Below are 22,208 nucleotides of genomic sequence, written 5' to 3'. Positions count from 1 at the left end.
AGTTGCCTGAAACCTTGAAAAAATATTTGCTGAACAGTTTATTTGACCTTTATGTGTCAAATATTTCACAAAAAAGCACTCAGCGAGCGGTTTTCTGCCAGTTAGGCAGCTGGGTGAATACTATCCAAAACTGCTCTGCTGGAGGATGGCTTCTCTCCAACCATCCTGAATTTAAATACAAACCCCAATGAAAAGGATTCCCAAAAAAAAAAAATGATGACAGAAAAAATAAATCAAAAGCTCATTCCTCTGATCGTTGCGATGGTCTTTATGAGTTGTAAGAGGACAGCTTCCCCAACAACACGAGCCCCCCTCCACACACCTGGTTTTGACAACAGTAATTACATTCCTGGGAATAGAGAGAAGGTAATTAATAGCCTTTTGTGGTTTTACTATTTTAATGCAGTCTTTTCATTTTGCAGTAACACTATGGTAACATGCTGTGGGCTGTTAGACCTTGTTAAATTAAACAAAATACAGTCTCTTTAAGAATGCTATTCTTTGGCTGCCAGCTATTCAAAACTGAATTGAAACTACCTGCATTATAATAAGAGCTGTAAGATCTTTCTGACGTTGAAATCCAATCCCTCCTGATCTCTACTTGTGCTGTCTTAGCCTAAAAGGCGCTGGGTGCCCTTGATAAAGTTTCCTATTTTGTGATAATGCTCCCAGATGTAATGAGACAGAACAATAGATACAAAGGGAGATCAGCAGAAAATGACAACAAAAGGGAGATATAATGCAAGCTTCAGAGATAAGGCAAAAGTACTGATCTTAGAAAGGACACGTAGGTGTATGTAGAGAAATTCTCCCACTCTTTAATTGTACATAAGCCTTATCGTGAATTGGGTTTGGCACAGCTCCCTCGATCACGCCGGCTGGAGCGAGCGCTGTCAAAGTTTCTTACCATGTGCGGAAGGCGGATATTGGCAAGACTTTGGATTAGAGCCTGGCTCAACCCTGAGAGCTCCAGGAACAGGGCTTCGTTTTGCTCCTCTATGATTTTGTTTTCCTCCTCAATGTTCTTCAGGTTCTTCTCCATGGTGGAGATCTGCAGAGCAAGGCAGGTGGCAGGGTTAGCAACCCCCACGTGATGGCACCCACCACCACCCCTGCAAGGGGCTTGGCCGTGCGTCCGTGGGCTCGGATGCACGTCCAAGCACACAAACCTGTGACTGCAGTTTCACCATGGCCGCTTCCATCTCCGAGTTGGACTCGTTCAGCTCACTGATCTCCTTGTTCAGCTGCTTGATCTCTTCATCGTTCTCCAGAACTGCAGGAGAGAAGGTCACGGGCAGTCAGCAAACGCTTGTGGGCAAAGCAAAGATGTTGGGCTTTCTGCTGAGCCCACCCTGTTGCACAGACATCACCACTCAACGTCCTCATCTTTGCTTTTACCTCCTCTAAACAGGATGCACATCTCACCTGTTGTTTTTTTAATTATTTTTTTAGTAACATTTTTAACATCACAGTTCAATGATACTTTATAGGTCAATATGTAAATGCAAAAGCCAATGACAGCGTAGCAGTTGGAGTCCAGCACCTCCACGCACCCTGCAAGGTTGATTGCCCTGAAAACTCAGGTCATTCTCTCCAGTTCTGGGTTTGGAAAGATGCCATTTAAAAAAAAACAATGCATGTCTTGATTAGAAATTATGAGGTTCATAAAATAAAGCAATACTTCTAGCAGAGTACGGGTATTTATAGGTTCCAAACTATATAAGTATTCAAGTTAAATGCCTCAACCTTGTCAAATACCACAGAAACCTCAGTAATAGCACTGGAAATGCAATATGCCATCGCTAACAAAATTTCAGATCCAGAAATATCTCAGGATTAAAAGCCCTGAATAGGTGAAAATCGCTGTGAGGGATTTGTAAAAATGCCAGTGAATGTTTGGGGAAAAAAAAAAAAATCTCAATTTCAGCATTAATTTTTTTTGCTTGGAATTTCACTACGGAAACTCCTTTATTGTTTCACCTGCTCCCTCGCAGTGTTGTCACTTGGGGAGCAGTGCTGGTACCATGCCACCTCCAATACCCAGGAAACCCAAGAAATGGGTGTTCATAGCACGTGATAAATTTGCAAATTTGGCCTGATTTCAGTTGTTGGAACCTCCCCAGTCTGCAGAAAATAAAAGATATATGGGCCCACCTGCAAGGCAAGAAGAGTGAAACTCCTTACCATCGCTGGTCTTGAACTTTGTGTTGAGAATTTCATCCCCTGAGAGTTTTCCTTTCTTCCCAGCAAAAGTAGCTCTTGGACACCCTGACAAACTGAAAAGCAAGTAAAAATGGGTTTCATAAACTCTCGGTATTTATAGGTGCTTATGTTCCCAAGAAGAGCACGTACCATTTGGTGGAGTTCATGCTGCGAGACAGTTCTTCTAAAAGCGTTTTACGGTACAGAGGAAATTGCTTTATGAATAATGCCACAAAACTCCCCATTTATAAAGCGAGAGCAATTTTCTCTGAACAAAGATTAAAAACTACATTGTTTCCTAAAAGAGAGGGCATGACAGGTGAGGAAGGTGAGACAAGTCTGGCTGGTTTGGGTGTCAAACCCCCTGTTTGGGGTGCCCAAGTCCTGTTCTGCCTTGCTCATGGAACGACACAATATTAGCAATTTTCATGATTTTGCCCAATCCACATCTCACCATTGCAATATTAAAACAGCTACACATTTTCTTCCATGCAGAAAGCTCCAACCTTGGAGCAACCTGACTGAGTCAGCATCAAAAGCACCAGCTGTTGAGCCTTGCTTGAAGGGCTGAACGATGCTCAAGCAGCATTTACAGGCAGGTGGGTTAGTCCACAGCAATATTGTCACACTCCCAGTTATTTCAACCCTGTGATTTACCTTCTGTGAGTGAGAAAGCTCCCGTTGGCGTGGCCGGAGCCGTCGCAGCCCGGAGTAGGGCAGGTTGGGCCTTCATTCTTCAACGACTTCCAGGAAAATGAGGAGCCGTTGAGTGATCCTTCCTTCTGCCTGCGGGCTGCGAGAGGGCACCCTGATGCGCTCCGGTGAGAGGCGTATTTACCACTGATGTGTCCAAGCCCAACGCAGCCAGGAACCGGACACCTGGGCACAGGGAATGTCCAAAAATTACAGCACAGGAATGAAGAGGGACATAAGGAAATTAGGGATGAGCAGGAACGGGGAAGCCTGGGAAGAAAGTGTTCACATTTGGGGATCTCATCTAGACTTTACGGGGTAGATGCTTAGTTGTTGGAAATAGCAGATGGGAAGTTAAGAGCTATGACCACCCCTTCAAAAGAGCCAAAGAGAACCAAGGTAAATCTTGCAAGAGGGAAAGGCTGTGGAGGTCACATAACACTCACACTTGCAGCAAAAGCAGGTCCCCGTGGCATCCCAAACTGTGTGTTTGGTGCCTCACTGAGGGCAAAGACGGCAGGTGGGGCTGCCTGACGTGGGATCCCAACGTTAACCAAGGCTGACACGCTCGCACCGAACCATCACACATCTACAGCCAGCTCTGCCTGGTGTTACTGCTGAGGAACCCACGGTCAGCAACTTTATCACCCTACATGAGCACGGTCAACACAATCTAGGAGCACTGTGGGGACACAACACTTCCTTGTGAACCAGCCCTTGACCTGGGAGCCTGTCAGTCTGCAACCTGTACACTGAGAAGTGGCAAACCTGCTCCTGCAAGGAGGATGTCCGAGGGGTTTCTGAGCCCGTACCCCATCAGGCAGGACAAATAAGCCCTGGGGCACTGCTCAGCCTGCAACCACAGCACAGCCTTGCTCGCCTCCTCCTCCTCCTGGTTTCACATCTCACAGCCACCAAGAGATCAACGTGCGCTCACAAGGGGATAACAGTGGGAATTATCATCAAGGAGGTGCACGAGCCCTCCCACCCGGGTGCTTCTGCCACTGTTTATGGCCAGTTAAAGCATACGGGAGCTATGAGGGGCGTCATGGAAGTACTGACACAACTTGTGCTAATTGCCAAGAGGATGAGTGCTCTAAAAGGCACCTCTTTCCTCCCCGCTCGCAAACTCCCCACCTAATGGCATACTCACTAAATTCAGCCGTTCAACAAAGCCTGGTGTATCTATTAAGGTTTCTGCTGTGGTTTGCATTTGTTTAAAGATGCCAGTCAATTATAAATACAGTTAAAAGTTTATTACTCAAGGGAGGTTACTCTAAAAAAAGGAAGGGTGGAATGAAAAGTAGTTAAGAAATGGCAAAAATAACCCTGTGTCCTCGGTTTGAATGCAATTAGGGACTTTGAGTTTCCCCAGCAAAATATCCACTGAGCTGCTCCTGAAAATCGCAAGCTGCGTTTCACCGCAGAAATGATTACCCTGATTGTTTATATTTCGTACAAAAGGGAGATGACAGCAGAAGGGGGGAGCTGCACACCCAGCCTTTTCCCAAGATAATTTGAAAAATGCTGATCTCGATTTTAATCAGCTGCAAATGCAGCACAATTCACTTATAATATCCCTGCCAGCAGGATCCTCAGTAAATTCATAACATCATTGCTTTTATATGATCACGAGCAAATTACTGAATCCTCAGGAGGAAAAGGAGAGGGGGAAAAAAAGAGCGAGAGAGAAAGAGACAAACCCCAGCATTTAGTATGCAGCCGTTACGGCCCAACCATTACATATTTTACGCTGTTAATTTAACTTTCATTACATTTTCATTGTTAAAAAATAAACCAGAGCCTTATTGTGCAAAACAGCTGGCTTGGACATTTTTATTTTTTTATTTCTTTTAAAATTATTATTATTTAACGGAAGCACCAGTAGCATTTGATCAATTAGGCAGCCGTGGGTGCTTCCGTTTTATGCCAGGGCTGGGCTGAAGGTTGAGGTGATCTGTTCAATCACGTCTGTAGCAAATTACTTGAAGGATGAACAGCAAAAACAACAGGGACTAAATGATTTTCTCCTCAGTGGCAATGTGCAAAACTCGGCTGGGTTCCAAGTGGCACTCGGTGCAGACGGAGGATGGATTTAGAGCCAAAGCTCCTTAAACGCAAACCCACGCCGGGCGCACCTTGCTGCGGGAGGCAGAACACGAGCTTTCCAAGGGCTGGGGGAAGGTGGCAGCAAAGGGATTGTCTCATTTTGGACATCTCAGAGATGCTTCTGCTCCTCCTGGGCATCCTGGAGGAGCGGGATGTTGGGGAATGCCTTCACGTCCTCATGCCACCCTCGCAGCCCACCTGCACCCGCGCCCATGGTCCCGCTGCCGATGGAGCAGCAAAGCCGCAACGAGCCCCCAAGGCCAGTCCGGGGGTGGATGGCATCAGCTTTCTATGAGTCAGAAAATCCCAGCTCTGGTGATGCTCCAACCCCATTTCTTGCCACTTTAGCTTCCCCGAGTTCACACCTTTAGGGTGGACTAGGAGAGACCCCAACCGCTGGTGAGGATGCTGGGGGGGGACCGTTGGTTCTGCTGGGGTTCAGCTTGTCCCGCGTTCCTACACAAGCACCAGCTGCACCATAACAAACCAGCCGTATCAAAGCCCCTTTCTCCTCGCGCTGGGAACCAACCTCTTTGCAGAGAAACGGTGCTGGGGGACCCACTTGGCACATCCCCAGCCGGTCCCAGCCCCAAACGGGACAGACAAGGATGAGCAAAGCCACAGCTTCCCCAGCCCCGCAGGGAAGACGTGGAGAGGGGCAACCTCCCAGCCATGGGCTCTGACTGCGGTAAAAGAAGCAAATACGCAACAGCCGGCAGTTGCACGACAGCATTTGCTGCTTGTCCTTTCCTTCGCTGTGTCACTGGTTAATGGCACAGCATTACAATGCCACCAGCTATTTAGTGTATTTGAGCCAAAAAAGGGTTTTTTCCCACAGATTCTTGAGTAGGCTGCTTAATTTTTAATAAATTCTGCTAACTCCTGCTAATTATCACATGGCTCATTTAACTGGGAGGCTTTCCTTCCTGTAGACTGAGGAGTAAGAACAGAGCAGATGGCTCAAATATCATCTTTTTCTTAAAGGTCCTTCCCCCGGCTGGTGCATCCCGGTTTCCCGCAGCCCCCCCGGGGCTCTTCCGCACCCACTGGTTCCCGCTCCGGCTCAGCCTCCGCTCTAGGGCAAAACCCAGGTACACGGAGGTATTCACCTCTGCTCTTCTGCAAGTGCAAGACCAGCCCTAGGGCTAAAATGAGGAAAAAAGATGCATTTGGGGACAGTCTGCTGAGCTAAAGCGGTTTGGCCAGATAGCCGGCACTCATGGGCATCCAGAAACTCTTGGAGGGGGTTGATAAGTTTTTCCATGTTTCTTTTTACCCCCTTCCACCTGCACTTGCTGAGTGAGTGGACAGGCTCTGGAAAGGCTGGGGATGCTCTGGGTTAACATTAAATAGGATCCTGGAGTCAGTGCTGGCCTCAGCCCTGCTGTAAAGGCATTGATGTCATGTAGCTGCATGAGGGACTGAGACACAGACCCTGAACCTCGTGTCAGGCCCTGGATGCTGAGCCCGTGATGCTTGGGCTTGCTAAAAGTCAGGGCAGATGGATTTCACAGCAAATGAAAGCTCCTGAGGTGGACTAAGGGATTTAAAATCTCTATTCCCAGTAGGAATAAACCCCCTGGGATGTTTTGAAAAATTCCGCCCGAGGCAGCAGAGAAAGGCTTTTTCAGTTTGCTTTGAATATTCAGCTGTGGCAAAGACTCTACAAAACACATTTTATTCAGGGCTACCAGATCCTGACCCGACTCAGTGCTGGATAGTTTCTATTTCTACCGTGTTCCTGGGAGTGAAGCAAGCCCACCAGCACCCCTCGCCTGCCCATTGCTGCCCAAAAACGTGCGACGTTTTTCTTGACTGTGGGTTTTTACCCTCATTTACAACACCAGTGTTTTTTTAGGAATTATATAAAACACAGGTAGGAGAGGAGGTGTTCATGCCCTACCAGCCTACCTTTCACATCCACAAAAACAAGAAAAAAATACAGTTACCTCCCTCACTGCCCAATTTTCCAATCAAATTTCAAATTTGCAATACCATTTTTGGGATCAGGGAAAAATTCCCCAAAAACCAGCAGAAGAGCTTTGGCAGCGCCCACTCCAGCACGGGCAGACAATGCTCTGAGCTGCATGAGCAAGGGGGGATGCGGGATGGCTGCTGCTCCCCCACGTAACTCAAAGGGGAACGAGTGAAGGGTTTCACTCAGGAGTTTCATCCAGACTTACTTCATCAGCTCTGGGTCTTCTTTATCATCCTTTGTCGGGGTGATCTTGATCCCACTTTTCTTGGCACGAGGGCAGCCTGACAGACTGTGGTTAAAAAGAGAAGAAAGGCCTGTCTCACTGGCAGAATCACTGCATTTGCTATTCCCCCGCTTCAGTCATCTTTCCCTTGAATTTGGCACAGTGTTTTTGATCTCTCTCGTTTTGCAGCTTCACATCACGAGGAGAAGTCAGGAGGAAAAAAAAATAATAAAAAATTGAGGGAGATGGACAGTAATTAATGGTGTCTAGATAAGAAGATATCTGCTAACAGCCTGCGCTGTTTAATGGAATTGTTGAAACAGAAGGCTCAGATCTCTGCTATTAATGCTCTAAAGTGATAATAGAAGTCATAAATAGGTGGCATTATTAACAGGAACATTGCATCAGCTAAAATCTGACCCTTTGTCTTTTATTCTGTTGAAGGGAGCTTCTAATCAGATGCTGGAAACATCAAAAAAAAGAGAAGTCAGATTAAAGAGATGAAAATAGGCTTCAGTTGTCAGTAACATTAATGTTTTATTCAGAACTTTACAACTCTGCCCACTGCAGGGGAAAAAAAAAAAATGGAAAGAGGCTACAGAGGAAATAATTTAAGGGAGATCTTACCTTCTATGCGATGCATAATTTCCTGTTATGTGACCAGAGCCATCACAACCAGGAGTAGGGCACCTGCGGAGGAAAGGGAGGCTCAGATTAGCCTGGGGATGCAAGCAGGGGATCAATGCTTTGCGACAGCTTATTTCAAAGAGGAATCTAGGGACTGTCAACCCAGAAGCAGGTTTTTTCTTCCTGCCCCTTCTCCCTCCATAAGAACAAGGTCTGGTCTGTAATATCCATGGCACAAACATCTGTTGCATTGCTGCATGTGTGTCAGCGTTGGAGAGGAAGATTGGTGGGAAGAGATGAGGACATTGGGAGCACGGTGGGTGGCTGCTCTCCGGCGGAGGAACGTGGGTCCAACCCTCACAAAGGATAATGAGCCAAAAAAAGACTTCCAGGACAGTTTCTGTCTTCTTGAGGAAGCCATAAGGAGACAGCAGGTACCATCCAGGGCCATTGGGCTGGATGTGAGCATAGACAAGAAACCAGAAAAATAGCCTACACCTCTGGAGAACGGGGCCACCACCAAGAGGAAGCCCAACAGAAAGTCTCAGCTCAGTTCTGGGTGACTTGGCAGGGGCTAATCTCACTGAGGGCAAACAGACACCCACCACAGGAGGGTCCTTGGAGTCCAAAACTGGCTGATGCCTCTGATGGAAAGTAACAAAGGAATAGGAGGAAAAAGGTTAGGTTAATCTTGAGTCTCCCCCTTCCATAATGCCATGGGCAAGGGACCTGGGGGTCTGCAGGGGACCGGCTGCCTGTGGGGCCTCGGGCTGGGGATCACCAGGTCACCACTCACAGTGCACCAGCAGCTTTTGGTGCTTCGGTGCAAAATCTGCCCCTCAGTCCTCAGCCGCTGCTGTTACAAAGGGGTCTTTGAAGATGTATCCATGCGCATGGGTTTGAAGGTAAGCATCCAGCGCTCTGGGATGTTATTGAAAGCAAACCCTGGAGAATACTTCTGTGATCACACAAACCTGCACAAAGGCCAGCAGGGGCTGCGAGCCCTACCGAGCGGCAGCGAAGATAATAGCACGAGTTAAGCGCTGCATCATTAAGGGCGCAGAAGCAAAAAAAAGGTGAGGGGATATGAAATACCATGAGCACAAAGATCTGCTCCAAATGCTGTTTGGTGACGTGGCAGACATAAAAGTTGTCATGGGGACAAGGAAAAGAGGCGAGGAGTGCTCGCCGAGGATGTGCGCGCCAGCCTGCCAATTAGACTGGGCTGTTTGAGTCAAGCGATTAGGACTGGGGGGAGGAAGCCCACGGTGCCGCCACGGGACAAGCGGGAGATGCTCAGCTGCTCGCTTCTGGGCTGGAGCAAGCTTCTGCAAGTTTGCAGAGTGCCCTTTCTCGTTGGGGGAGGAATTTGCTGTGCCCTCACTTTTTCAATCCCCTTTCTAAAGCCACTCTGGTGCCTGGTTTGGTCCCACTGGCTGGTACCCCACAGCAGAGCAGGGATTGATGTGTCTCCAGGACACCCCGGTGAACTGATGGGCAACACGTGGTGATGCACAGGCAGCCCCTGAGGCCACTCCTTTAGGAAAACTCATGCCTGACCTAGGCAATGGTATAGCTGGGGTGCTCTGGTCCCTGAGAGTCAGTGACGCAACGATTTCCACAGAAGCCTTTAGTTTTGCAGCTTGGAAAACAGCCTTTTAAAAAGTCCTCTTTTTTTTTTTTTTTTTTTGGTCAGAAAATACCAAAATTCTCCTCTTTGCGCCAGCTCTGATGGAGGGTTTGGCATTTGTGGGTCACTGAATAGTCCATCGGTGAAAAAAATGGGCACCTCAGCTAGGGTGGGAGAGCAGGGACATGTCCTGTCCCAGAAGGGTGGCAGGGAGACAAAGTCAGGACCAAGGCTCAGCATGCTCTGACCCAGGACATAGGTCTGGTGCAGTAAGAGAAGGGACATACCCAGCAGGACCTCTTTGAGGGTGCAAATTTTCTAACTCATTTAGAAATTACAGGTTTAGGAGATGACTGTGACGTTTCCCCATTATACACTGTTAAAGTAGAAAGCAAAACTATTTCTTTGTTGTTCTAGCTTCAGGGTGGGATGAAATTATGAAAACACTAACACCAAACTCCTTTTGCCTTTCAGGACTTTTAAAGAGGGGAGAGAATTGATTTGATTTTTATTTTTAATTATCTGGAGACAAATCATACCGACAGAGACCTTTTATTGCATGTTCCAGCCTGGAGCTATTTTTTTTATATCAGGGATATTAACCCCTGAAATAGAATTTATAATAGAAACACTGACATGGCCTTATCTGAAGTTGTGAAAAGCTATGACTGCACTATCTGTAATATCTCCAAATCCTCTTCCCTTCCTCCCTCCTCTGCTCCCATCCTCACCAGGATGGAGAGAAAAAGCAGTACTTGGGAAATAACATTAAAAAGCTTTGTTTTGGCCAGAAGTCTCCTGGTTTGTGTAGTATTTTGATAAAAACCAATGACATCAGATGCCCAAGGGGAGCAGGGGACACTGCACAGCAAGGCTCGGTGCGATGCCTGGTCTCAGGGACGACCCCCTTTGTTTTTTCTGCAGGCTCTTACTGGAAACGGGCACCGTTCCTGAGAGCTTTTAATATCTTGAATGCTAATTGCCTTATCACTGGGCTATTCTTTAAGGCTGTTGGAGAAACACCAGTTCAGCAAAGCTCTCTTAAGAGGTTCTTTCAAAATGTATATCGTCTATAATGCACGATTAAGTGTACTTAGCGCTAATCATGCGAGTCCTTTCCATCCACTAGCATATTCTATTAATATCGACTAATCCAGCTACTTTTTCCACCTCTGTGGTAAGGAGCAGGCAGTTAACAAACATTTTTCCTGGCACCAGCACCCACATCAGTGGTGAGGTGTGGAGCAGTCCCAGACCCACACTGCCCTCCGGGCCACCAAAAAAGGGGTTTGGGATTTTACCAATCACCTTAATGACCAAAGGGGCTCCCACCTGACTTGACTATTCTTACCATGGCTCCAAACATCACTGATTGCGTACAGGACACCGGGTAGATTTCTTTATGATGAGCCTGTGCAATGTGAAGTCCCCCATGAGGTTTTACTCTCAGTAGAGGCTCTTCAGTTATAGTTACAAATGTCTCAGTATCCAAATAATCCTGAAACTGGATTCAGCAAAGCAGGGAGCATCAGAGAAAAATCAGCCTCCAAAAATAGGCTGGCTCCATGGAAGTGATGTTGGAAAAAAAAAATCACAATTAGCTTTTCCTCAAAGATGGGGTGTGGGTGGAGGAGGGTTTGGGTCCCCTCAGTGTCTCCACCTATTTTAAATACAATTTCTATTAAACCTTTCTTTAGGGGAGGCAAGCTAAGAGAGAATTTGGGGAATCTTCTTGTGAAGAATAAATTCCTATTGAAAATGAGGAGCTTTGGGAAGACAACAGCAAAGCTGAAAACAGGATTCAGAGGAAGATATTTCAATGAAAATGTGAAGACTGGATTCCTCCCATCAGGAGCAGAAATGGGAACAAAGAAATTCGGGTGCCTGTGAGCCCTTTGCCACTGGCTCAGGATCTGGCCTCACCAAGCATTTACTTGCTCCCTCTTTCATTCCCTCACAAATCAGACTCCCATGGAAATTAGAAACCCCTGTTGCTGCATCCCAAACGGCCCCTAAAATTTAGCACAAAATTAGTGTCCCAGGTTCTCCAAAAGAGTTGGCTTTGCTATGTCCTGGCAGTATTTTCCCAGCTGTGCCTCTACCCAGAAATAAAGCATATGCCTTTATCTAGGCTTTGGATTATTTGAGAGACATACAAAAATGTTGAATGAAAAGGGTTATGGCACAAACTAGGCAACAAGAGCTTGGGAAAAGACTCCAAATGAAAAAGAAAATAGCATATGGCTACAGTGCCCAAAGGAAACCTGCCAGGGGTCTAGGTTATTTCTGATCACTGCCGTGATCCCCCCTCCCCAAAATAAGCTTCTTCCGTGCCATTTTCTCTTCTCAACGCAGCAGCTGGAGGCTGGACTCCACCAGAGCTCCTCGCAGGCAGATTTTGATCGGCTCTTTGAAAGGAGAAGGGAGGGGATGGAAAAGCAAAAGCAGAGCAAGAGGAGGGGGGCAGGGAGGGAGAAGAGAGAAAAAAGGGTGGAAAAAAAGAAAAAAAAGGAGTTCCAAGTTGAGCGCAAACATACTTGAGGTCAGCAGAGTGGGCAGCCATGAGGTTTCTGAGGCTCTTGTCAGCAAGAGGACAACCAGAAAGGCTGAAAGAGAAGAGATGGAATATCTGGATAAGCAAAAAAAAAAAAAAAAAAAAAAAAGAAAAAAGGAAAAAGAAAAAGGGCCAGGGCGTGGGGAGGGAGAGGGGCAACAGAAGGTGGGGAGGAAACAGAACCAAACTATCCACATGGTCAAAAAATATACTAAAAGAAATAAAAAGTTGACTTCCAAATCCAAGCCATGAAGAAAAGGTCAACCCACCTGCGGTGAGAGGCATAGTTTCCCGTTATGTGTCCGCTGCCATCACAGCCTGGGGTTGGGCAACTGGGCAACAACAACAACAACAATGAGTGTAAGTGCTGGAAAGGAATGGAATCACCCAAGAGCCACGGATCTGCAGAGCCAGCTGAGCCCCCCTCGGGGTCTGTCTGCGGGGGGACTCAGCCTGGCCCCGGTACCAGACATCCTGCCACTGGACCTCAGCATGTGTTTGTATGCAAATAAACCAGCTGTTTCCCTTTCAGCTGCCCTTCCTCCCTTTTTTGTTCACAAAAGGTCACAAGGATGTGAAAAAAAAAAAGTGAAAAAAATTGAAAAAATTTGTGCCGAATGTGAAGAAAGTGTTCAAATACTTAGTTGCTTGGTTTGCTCGGTGGCAGTGGGAGCCTTGAAGCAGCCTTCTGGGTCGCACGAAGGAACAGGCATGACCACATTGTCTTGGTGCTGCCAATTTGGATGATTTTTGCAATACTGAAGCTCTGGCTGTGGAAATCACCTTATTCCCTGAAAGCGTCAGGTTTCAGCTTTCTGAATTATTTTTTTTTGTCAGCCCTTATAGCTGCAAAGAAAAGCTTGAAAACATTGTTCCCTCCAGAAAGGGAATAAAAGTAACCTTCGATTTGTGTGCCTGGGGGCTCCTAAATCGAGGCCAGGCAGAGCTGCCGCATCCCGCCTGCTGCCTTCGCCGGGCTGTGCTTCCCACCCGTCCCTCTCTGCTGCCTCCCCCATGAATTCCACGTGCACAGGCCATCCCCCCTCAGTGTCCGGGGAATAAAAGTCGGTTTGTGCATGAGCAGTGAGGTTCTGGCAGAGTCGTGCCCGAGGCCAGCGGGTATGTGAGAGCGTGGGGATGTCCTGGGACACTTCAGGGATATCCTGGGACAGTTTGACCTGGCAGGTTGAGGCTTGGGGGTGCAGCTATTACCTGCTCAGCCTTGAGTCCTTTTCACAGCCACAACACCCCCCCACACAGAGTGAGCCCTGGAACCAGCACTGATACGAAGATGTTCAGGCAGCAGCGATGTATCGCCGCGTGGTACCCACTCATGCACCAACACGAGGGTGATGAGAAGATAGAGGTGAGGAGCACCTTCACAGCGAGGGCTGTCAGTGCCTGGAGGTGGCCCGAGGACTACACCTAGGCACCACGGAGCATCAAACAGCAGGCAAGTCTGCTCCTGAGTTAACTACAGCTAATTCATTACAGCCCTTGGGCCAGAAAGGAACAAGGATGTTAAATGGGGAGAGAAGGCTCAGGGCTGCACATGACACCATTTATTTCTTCCAGGGCTGTTTCCATTTAGGAAATTTCTCTACCCTCATAATACAATTAAAGCACAGGAGGACTTCAGGGCTCTACCTCAGAAATCGCTATTCACATCGCTGCTGGGTTTTTAAAAAGCTTTAGAGCTTTGCATAGGGCAGCTGACCTGTGCTTTGCTCATTTAGGGAAGATGCTGCTGCTGCTCTGCCCCCACGGATCTCCCCCCCCGCCTGTCTGCTCCCTCAGCCTCCTGCTTGCATAGCCAAATAACGAGCTACTACGTTGTATAAGGTCAGCAAAACAATGCCCAACGACTCTTCCCTGTTTAACATACAGGAAAGTCAGATGCACAGGAGAAAAGCCGAGAACAGCAGATCTGCTGGGCCGCCTGGCGGGGGGACACCTCCCCATCACAACCTCCAGACTGATCCCGACCTGCTGCCAGGTCCGTGCTGCACCATTTGGGTCAGACTCTAAACACTAACCATTAGTCTTGGGATCAGTGTGAATGGAGAGCGATACGCCATCTGATAGAATAAATCTGGGTCCATATTTCCACCCACCCAGTGCCATGAATACCCAGATGTGAGCTGGGTTAGGATCCCTCTCCAGTGTAAAATGCAGTATGACAGCAGTCTTGCTGCAGCCCTAGTTCACATGTTGTGGCCCTGCAGTATCACGGTGATGGGACCCTTTCCTCTACGTTAATCAGCCAACAAGTCCTGTCTTCCTCAACACCCCCATCAAGAAGGTACTGAGATTTCTTGGGTGCCCTTGGCTCCACAGCATCACTCAGTGTCCCAAAACAAGGGGGCATGAGATCAAGCAGGATCCATCACTGTGCCAGAAACACTCGAAGGAAAACGCCAGGGAAAAGGGGCCCTGCAAGGAGGTTTCCACAGCCACGTCCATGAATCCCAAGAGCACCAAGCTCCCCAGAAAGTTCCCTTCGTCGCTGCAGAGTTTCCAGGCCATAGGGGAATGGATTTTGCCTCAAAGATCAGCAGCTGTATGAGGATAGGGCTTCTCTTTGAGTTTTCATTTGAACCCCTTAGATGAGATAAGACCAATCACAGTAAGAAAGGGAACTACACTTCTAATTTTAAAACGCATCTGCTAATAAATTTTGTCTCCTACCAGCCTGGCTGTCCTGGGTATACATTTTGGAGGAAGAGACATGAAGGCAGGACTTACGTGAGCAGCTCCTTCTTGATGTCCTTGGAGAGGAATTTAAGCTTGAAGTTGGTTAAAGTAACTTCCCCTGGGTATTTTCGTTCTTCAAAGTTTTCCTCCGACACTTCTTGCTCATCAGCTTCCGAGGAGGCAAAAGAGTGGGCAGCAGGCTCTGACTGCAAGAAAACAGCCAGGAGAAGTGATTGTAGTAGCAGCCATTGCTGCTGAGCCGTGGTGGGAAAGGGTCCCAGGTTCATCCCAGTTAGCGCAGCATTGCCAATGCTCCTGAGCCCTCTGCAAGCATCTCGCAGTACCCAAACCAGAGATCCCATAGTCTGGAATTTCTCCTTTTTATAGGAGAAATGTGTAAAACATGTCTGCATGAGGATTTACACCTGGGTCTCCCAAGGACTTGAAGGGATGAAGATCAGTGCAATCCCCCCATCCTCATCCTCAGCACGGCCTCCCCATGGGCAGAGAGGCAGTGTGCTGCTTCTGGGGCCAGGACACTCAGCCCAGCCAGGAGGCTGCAGGATTAATGTTCATGGCACACAGGGCCATATCTGCTAATGGCAGATATAAATCATCCTGGGGAACGGCCCCAGGAGCACCGCCGGTGCAAGGGAGCTGGAAGGATTTACAATGAAGAAAGCGCTGCAGACCCAGGCCAGTGCAAGTGGTGGGCTCTTCCTTTGCGAGAGCACCCCAAAAGATCCAAGAGCATCTGCCTCCTGCCTGATTGTCCACAGCTGATATCTGGCAGCACTGATGAAGCTAATAATATTTCTCTCTGAGGCTCAGAGCACAAACTAGGGGAAAACAGGACAACTGTGCAAGCAAACGCAGCATTCAGTCCCCCATGAGGTGTTTTTTAAGCATCAAGAGTCACCACTCACCTCTTCTGGCTCCTCTTCCCGCTGACGGTTTGGTTTCGTGTAGTCAATGGGCCCGTCCCATTCATCCTGGCGGGAGGTCTGGCTGGACTGGGGGGAGGTCATGGTGCTGCTCGTGGCACTGGTGCTGTTTTGGCGCTGGGACACGTCTGGGGACTTCATGCTGGGACTACTGCTGCAGCTGCTGCTGCTGGGAAAGGTGCTCTCCCGTTTGCGGTGCTTGTTCATACTCAAGTCCAGAGTCCCATTTTCATCCACCTCAATGTCCATGGACTGAAAGGTTGGAAACATGCCCAATGTTAGCAGCTGCCGGAAATTCCCTACAGGGATCTTGCCCCTGTTTGACTTTTGCAGTGTGGGGGACAGTTAATTCATGTCCCATCCTCTCCACAGTCAGTTAGAAGTGAATGAAAAAGGACGCTCTTTCACAAATATTTCAGGAACACGCCATGCTAATGCATCCCTGTACTACCAGCAGTGTGGCATTTTGACTCAGTTGCTTGAACACAGGCATCTAGTGCCACTTAAGATGCCCCATGGCATCTAAGACACCTGCCCAAGGCTGGGGGCACAACATGGGACTTCTGGAGAAAACCTGTGTTCCTCTGAAAAATAGCTGGAGGTCGGCCTGGGCACAACTGGGGAATCTCAAATGGCATCAGATACAGACCAGTGAGCAACTGAAACCAGCTCTGAGACTCCGCTTGGGAACGATGCTCATCTCAGATGGGTAATTTGAACCACGATGCGTCTCCATAACACACTAAGAGTCAAGATTACCTCCTCCAAAGCAGGGAATGAAAGGGTGATACATGATGAGTCTCTGCATTCCCTCTATATTTAAACATTTAAATGAAATGAAGGATAAAAAAAGGTATTTCTCCCATCCCAAACTTCGAGTTTTAACCCACTCCACTGCGTGCTGGAGCGATGGTCCCGGGCACACTCGGCTCACCTTGCCAGGGGCCTCTTGCTGCTTGGTGCTGAGATTCTCCGGCATTTCCCAGCAGCGGGTGGAGAGGTTGAGGATGGCAGTGGCAGCCATGTGCGCAGCCTCGGCATCGTGGGAGTAGTCGAAGCCTGTGGAGGAAGATGAAGTGCTCTTCACGTAACTGCTGGAGGGGCTGTGGCTGGGGGAAGAGGCCTTTGGAAAAGGTTTGGCTGGAATAAAAAGAGAAGGAACAACACAAGGCTATTGTATAACCGGCACAGGCAGCGGTGAGAGGTCAAGACAGTCTGACACAGCCAATGTATTGGTTCTCCCAAGGTCTTGAAGGGATGAAGATCGGTGCAATCCCCCCATACTCATCCTCAGCAGCACCTACTCCCCCATGGGCAGTTCCAGTGGCAACCTGTGGTTATCACCAATCCACGGGCTGTTTTGTGGCCTGGGATGTGCGATCGGAGCAGTGCTGGCTGTGGCTTGTGCAAAGATCTCTGGGTGCGAAAACTTAATTCATTAACTGACTCTGCTATCAAGTCCTCAAAACATGAGTGCTTTTCTTCATTAAAGGTACTCCTTGGTGGAAGTGATTAAATGAGAAAGCTTAGAGAAGCTTCCTGGCTCTTTTTTTTATTGTTCTCTGTATGTTCATAACTTACCTGCAGAGCTGACTTACAGGGAGATATCCTGCAGAACGTTTGAAAACTTCCAATTTAAAAAATTACATTAATAGCAAAACCAGGGCCATGAAATATGAGCTTCCGATGATGACATCAGTGAAATATGGATTTTCTGACAGATGACATATCATTTAAATATGCCTGAATAACAGGATTTATTACACGGCCGCACACGGCCACGACACTGCACTGTTACTGTATGTCACAGCACACAGCAGTGCAATCCTGGAGTTGCGATTTTTTACACCCGATGAAAATTTCCCAGGGTTAACCCACAATAAAACTTGCCCTAATCTTGAACCTGGTCCTGTTTAGGAGGGCTCTGACCCCCACAGAGTCCCTCTGAAGTCGGTAGTTTCAGTGGGTGCTAAAGGGGATCATCTGGTTTTGAACAGTCACAGGATTGTACTCTGAATCAATTAGCAGAATCTTCAAATTCTTAATTCATTTCACTATGCCCTTTTTGGGGGAAAACATCCTCCCCTTCAGCAGGAGTCTCACTCAGGGAAGACTTGTAAGCTTTGACCTGACGATGGCGAAGCAGCAAGACAACCTCAGTTGGTGCGGCTACAGAGCAAAGCGATTTCATTATTCCCATTACAAACTGATAATATAAGACACTATAAAATGCTAATCTTCCCAAGGACTGCTTTCTTCCTCGTTGTGTGCATATATAATGCATATTGACATTAATGGGAGTTATGCACACACATGCAGGGGAATATAAATCCCTCTGGATGAAGATCTCTTTAAAATAAGTTCTCAGTGAAAGGAACAGATTTCCCTGCTATGATTGGCAATCATATTCATCTTGTTGCTTTGATTAACTCATTGGAGGTTTGCCCAAATGGTTATTCTTGTGTACGGCTGCTTGTTTTCGAGTCCAGTTTAATCCACATCCTTGCGGTGGGGTGCGGGTATTTGCCAGCCCAACCTGACCGTATCCAGGATCGTGAGATGCCAATTTCAATTTCACACCGTAGGCTCAGCGATGCTTTTCCATTTCGTAAGTATTTCTACCACTAATAGACTCGCAATCAGCAAATTAGTAAAATAAGTGATGAGAAAAAATAGAAAGGATTATCCTAGTGGGTCTGCTGGAATTATTTTTGTCAGTACAATTACCCTGAAAATTCTTTGCTAATATTGCAAATAACACAATCTATTCAGCAAGAGAATCACTTGTGCTGGGAAACAAATTACTTTTCCATCAGCCCTAACCCAGGATGACAGTGGCAGTTGTGCTCTCTGGCCTCCATCCAATTTCATTGTCTGATCCTTTACAGATTTAGTACTGTAATAAAGGGCACTTCCATTGTAGTGCAACAACCGGGATGCTTTCAAGTATGAGCACTTTTTAGAGAGCAGCTGCATCAGGATTAAACAGGATTGTCGAAGCGGGATTAGCCAAACAGAAAGCCCTCTTGAGGCTGCTGACTTCCGCGAAGTGGGCTACTAAATCTTTTTTTTTTTTTTCTTTTTTTCCCTCAAAAAGATGTCTTCAGGTGCATGCTTGGTGTCAAAGGGAAGGGGGAGATTTAACACCAGTTTGTGGCAGGCTGTCTCACCACATGGCTCCCCTCCTGCTCCTGACAGCCCAGCCCCTCAGGGTTTATTTAGCCATTTCGTTTGCACCCACACTTCTGTTGCACAGTGTTGTAACCAGTGCAAGGTCCTCGGTCCAAAGCAGAGGTGGGTGGCTACGATGGGAAAGAGCTGGGAGATTGGAGGTGGGTGATGGATAGGTAGCAGAGCTGGAGAGCAGAGCACGGCAGAGAAGACAAATGGGTGGAGTGGGTCATATATAAGATGGAAGAGAAGAAAACTGTAATCCATTTAGCTAGATGAGGAAAGACAGATCAATAGATATGAACTGCAAAGCAACAGGGACTGACTGAGGACAACTGTGTAACTTATCCCACCTAGAGACATCGCTCAGATTAATGTTCCCACCACTCGATGCAATTCTTCCCAAAGCAACTCTCCTTCAAGCAAAGCTTTACTGGCAGCCACAGGCTTCTCTCTCCACCATGTACATGCCACAGGACCCATCTCAGCCTCCCCCACCCCCTTTTCTCCCCCTGCTTCACAGCAGCAGGAGGGATCCAGCGACTCGGCCCCGAGTCTCCCATCAGCCCAAAGCCACAATCCCAAGAGCCTCGCAACACGCCAAGAAAGGCAGAAAATGCAAAACCCAGCCCACCCCTGCTCCCAACTTACATTTAAAGGCTTTAGGTGAGGTTTCGCTAGTCTGAATCTTTGGGGCAAGCATGCGTTTGCCAAAAACCTGAGCATCAAAACTTGCATAATCGAAGGTGACCTTGGAGTACTTCTCCAGCTCCTTGGCCAGGTTGGCCCGGGGGGTTGCTGGGACCATGTTGGGCCGGTAGCTTCCGTACTGAGGGATCTCCAGTTGCTTCACAAAGCACATAGGCCTGAGGATGAAACAACGAGCAACAGTGATTTCTCTTTTCCTCAACGAGATGTTTGTTGGGAGGGGACTGGACGTGACGGGGACAGGTAGCTGCATCTTGTCCCCAAGGGGCTCCTGGGGAAGAGAGGCAGCAACAGCCCTTTTGCTCTCCTTCACCAAGTCTGCACCTGGTTTGGGTCTCTTAGATTTCTTTTTTATTTTTTTCCCCCTTTTCTTTTTCTCTTTTTAGGCAAAACACAGAGGTTTTGCTCTCATATATTCTTACAGGCTGCTGTGGCGTGGCAGCAGTAGAAACTTGGGCATCACTTATGGGACACAGGTTGGCACACGAAGGCGTGAGGACCCCAATTTAGCTCGGCTCCCTCCTGCAGGTTCATTGCAAAGGCACCAGGGCCTCTCCCCTGCCTGCAGAGCCCCTCTTAAAGACCCGCTTCTGCTGGGCTGCCTATCATGAATCAATTTGTCTTGCATATAAATTGTATATAAATGGCCTATTGTTATTCTCCTTCCCGTGACCTCTTTCCACCAGCGAGTCCTCGGAGCGGGAGCTCCTTGGAGCATGGACCGTCCTCGTGATGCACCGAGAGCGCTCTGCGCCCGGCGCAGGCTCCGCTGCAAATAAATAAGTAATCACCCTAAATGGCCTTTCCAAAGCACCGAGCACCGGTGCACCAGGGTGCTCAGCAGTCCTGGGGAGCAAATAAATAAATTAATCAGACCTTGATGCCTTTGTGGGAGTGCTGCTCAGGGCTTGTACTGCGGTTTTTATCCTGCTCTCGTTGCAAAATAACTAACCATATTACAATCCATCTGTAGCCTCATGAATCACATCAGCTACGGAAGCCAGCATCTATCAGGGACATCCTTAATGTGAGACAGCCCTTTCTCCCGGGAAAATAGAGACGGGTGAAATAACAAAATAAATGCGACTGGCTTGGAAATGAGTGGCAGGTTTCTCTCCTCTGAACCACGCGGGCTAAGGAAGAAAAGCGGGTGGGCTTACACGAAACTGCCATCGAGTGATTTACATGTAGCCTAAATCTTCTCCTCCCCCTCCTTGAGCCCACCCTACTTATAATGCTAATATAATAACCATCATTCTCTGGCAGTTTGCATTGCAGAGCAATCGGCACAAATGCCTTCTGCTGCACTGGTAAAACCCTTTGGCCTGTAGCCTCGGCATTAATTGATGCTACAGAAGCAATTCATTGTCCTCAATGCCCTCCCTGGGATCATCAATTAAATATCTCCCCACCTTGGCGAGACCTATGATCATAATAACAGGACTCAGCAGTATCAAGATACAGCCGGAGGGAGCCGTGACGGCTGCTCTTGCGAGCGTGGCATCACGGGGAGGGCTGGGGCAGCGCGGCTGCGCGGCGCTGGGCTGCGCGGGCCCGTTTACCTGAGTATCCGGTCAGAATTGGAGCTGGTCTTTGAAGGATCACCAGACTGGGTTTGTTGCTTTTCATGCGATTTGGCTAATTTTTCAGCAGCAGCAATGGGGCACCCAGATAAACTGTGTGAGGTTTTTTTTTTAAAGGAGAAAAAAAAAAAGAAAGAAGGAAACCAAGCATGAGGGATGAGCATGAAAATCTTCATTTCAGGGACCCAGAGCTGAACTGAGCCCATGAGAAAAGTGTTCACATTTAAAGGGGTTTTTTTTATTATCATTATCCTAGCTTACATTTAGACTTGGCAAGCAGCAAAGCAGCCAAACATCAAGTACCAGATCTCTCCAGGAGCATCCCCAGGGCCGGGAGGTGGATCAAGAAGACAGCTCCCCCGGGCTGAGCACAGCAGGGGCAGAAGGGGACGGACTGGTTTCTTTGAGTGGTTTTAGCAGTTAAATGGCATTTTTGATTTGTATTTATTTGGATCTTTTGCAGGGGCGTTTGAAAGGAGCCTTCTGAGGGGCACTTGTAGGGAAACATTTGCACTTCTGATGTACACGGCTGCCAGTGCCTGGGGGAGATTGGGGGCTGGAATGGCTTTTGCCACACACACTCTACGCGTGAGCCTGGCTCTGCCTCTTTGGGACAGCTTGGCTCTTATAACAATTGCTCACGGAAGGTAAAAATACCTCACAAGCAGAGCCCACATGCTCCCAGCTGACCCCAAGCCATCACAGACACCTTCATCACTGGAGCAGCCAGCACCGAGGGAACCCCAGCTCAGCCCCATGTGAAATTCAGGGCTCTGACCCCACCGGGTCTCAGCCCAAGCCACTGTGCCCAAAGCTCACTCCATAACCCACTAACACCAGTGGGTCACCTCATTCTCACTGCAATCACTTGCTGCCTGCACCAAACTGAGCTTCTCAATTAACCGAGCAGATTTCCCTAAGTTTCCTCTAGCAGCTACAGCTACCACGAAGCATCCAGCAGCTTCCTCCATGGCTGAACGAGTAACAACACAAACTAACCTCGTGCCTGCAAACGCATCAACATTCACAGAGATGTTACTCTCTGCCAATTAAGCTCAAGTGCAACGAATGGTAAATCACAAATTCATGAGC

At 48.0% G+C, this 22,208-nt stretch overlaps 1 protein-coding gene across 7 annotated transcripts in view; it reads right to left on the bottom strand.

Moving 5' to 3' along the window:
• MYT1 (myelin transcription factor 1) overlaps positions 1-22,208 on the bottom strand; it is a 64,767-nt gene that overhangs the window by 3,381 nt on the left and 39,178 nt on the right. For 5 of the 7 annotated variants that reach the window (XM_074843128.1, XM_074843130.1, XM_074843129.1 and 2 more), the window contains exons 10-22: positions 21,096-21,209; positions 19,477-19,691; positions 16,589-16,794; positions 15,637-15,906; positions 14,762-14,916; positions 12,286-12,348; positions 12,000-12,068; positions 7,833-7,895; positions 7,188-7,271; positions 2,860-3,081; positions 2,185-2,276; positions 1,170-1,273; positions 908-1,051 (exon numbers count right to left, since the gene is read on the bottom strand). In XM_074843128.1, the coding sequence (XP_074699229.1) occupies positions 908-1,051; positions 1,170-1,273; positions 2,185-2,276; positions 2,860-3,081; positions 7,188-7,271; positions 7,833-7,895; positions 12,000-12,068; positions 12,286-12,348; positions 14,762-14,916; positions 15,637-15,906; positions 16,589-16,794; positions 19,477-19,691; positions 21,096-21,209 (1,801 nt within the window). The remainder of the gene's footprint in view (positions 1-907; positions 1,052-1,169; positions 1,274-2,184; positions 2,277-2,859; positions 3,082-7,187; positions 7,272-7,832; positions 7,896-11,999; positions 12,069-12,285; positions 12,349-14,761; positions 14,917-15,636; positions 15,907-16,588; positions 16,795-19,476; positions 19,692-21,095; positions 21,210-22,208) is intronic. The other 2 variants (XM_074843131.1, XM_074843132.1) reach the window with 1 other exon arrangement.

Source organism: Strix aluco, chromosome 17 (assembly GCF_031877795.1).
Source record: "Strix aluco isolate bStrAlu1 chromosome 17, bStrAlu1.hap1, whole genome shotgun sequence".
In the NCBI taxonomy this organism is placed as follows: Eukaryota; Metazoa; Chordata; class Aves; order Strigiformes; family Strigidae; genus Strix; species Strix aluco.
This window is presented reverse-complemented; position numbering and strand designations above follow the sequence as displayed.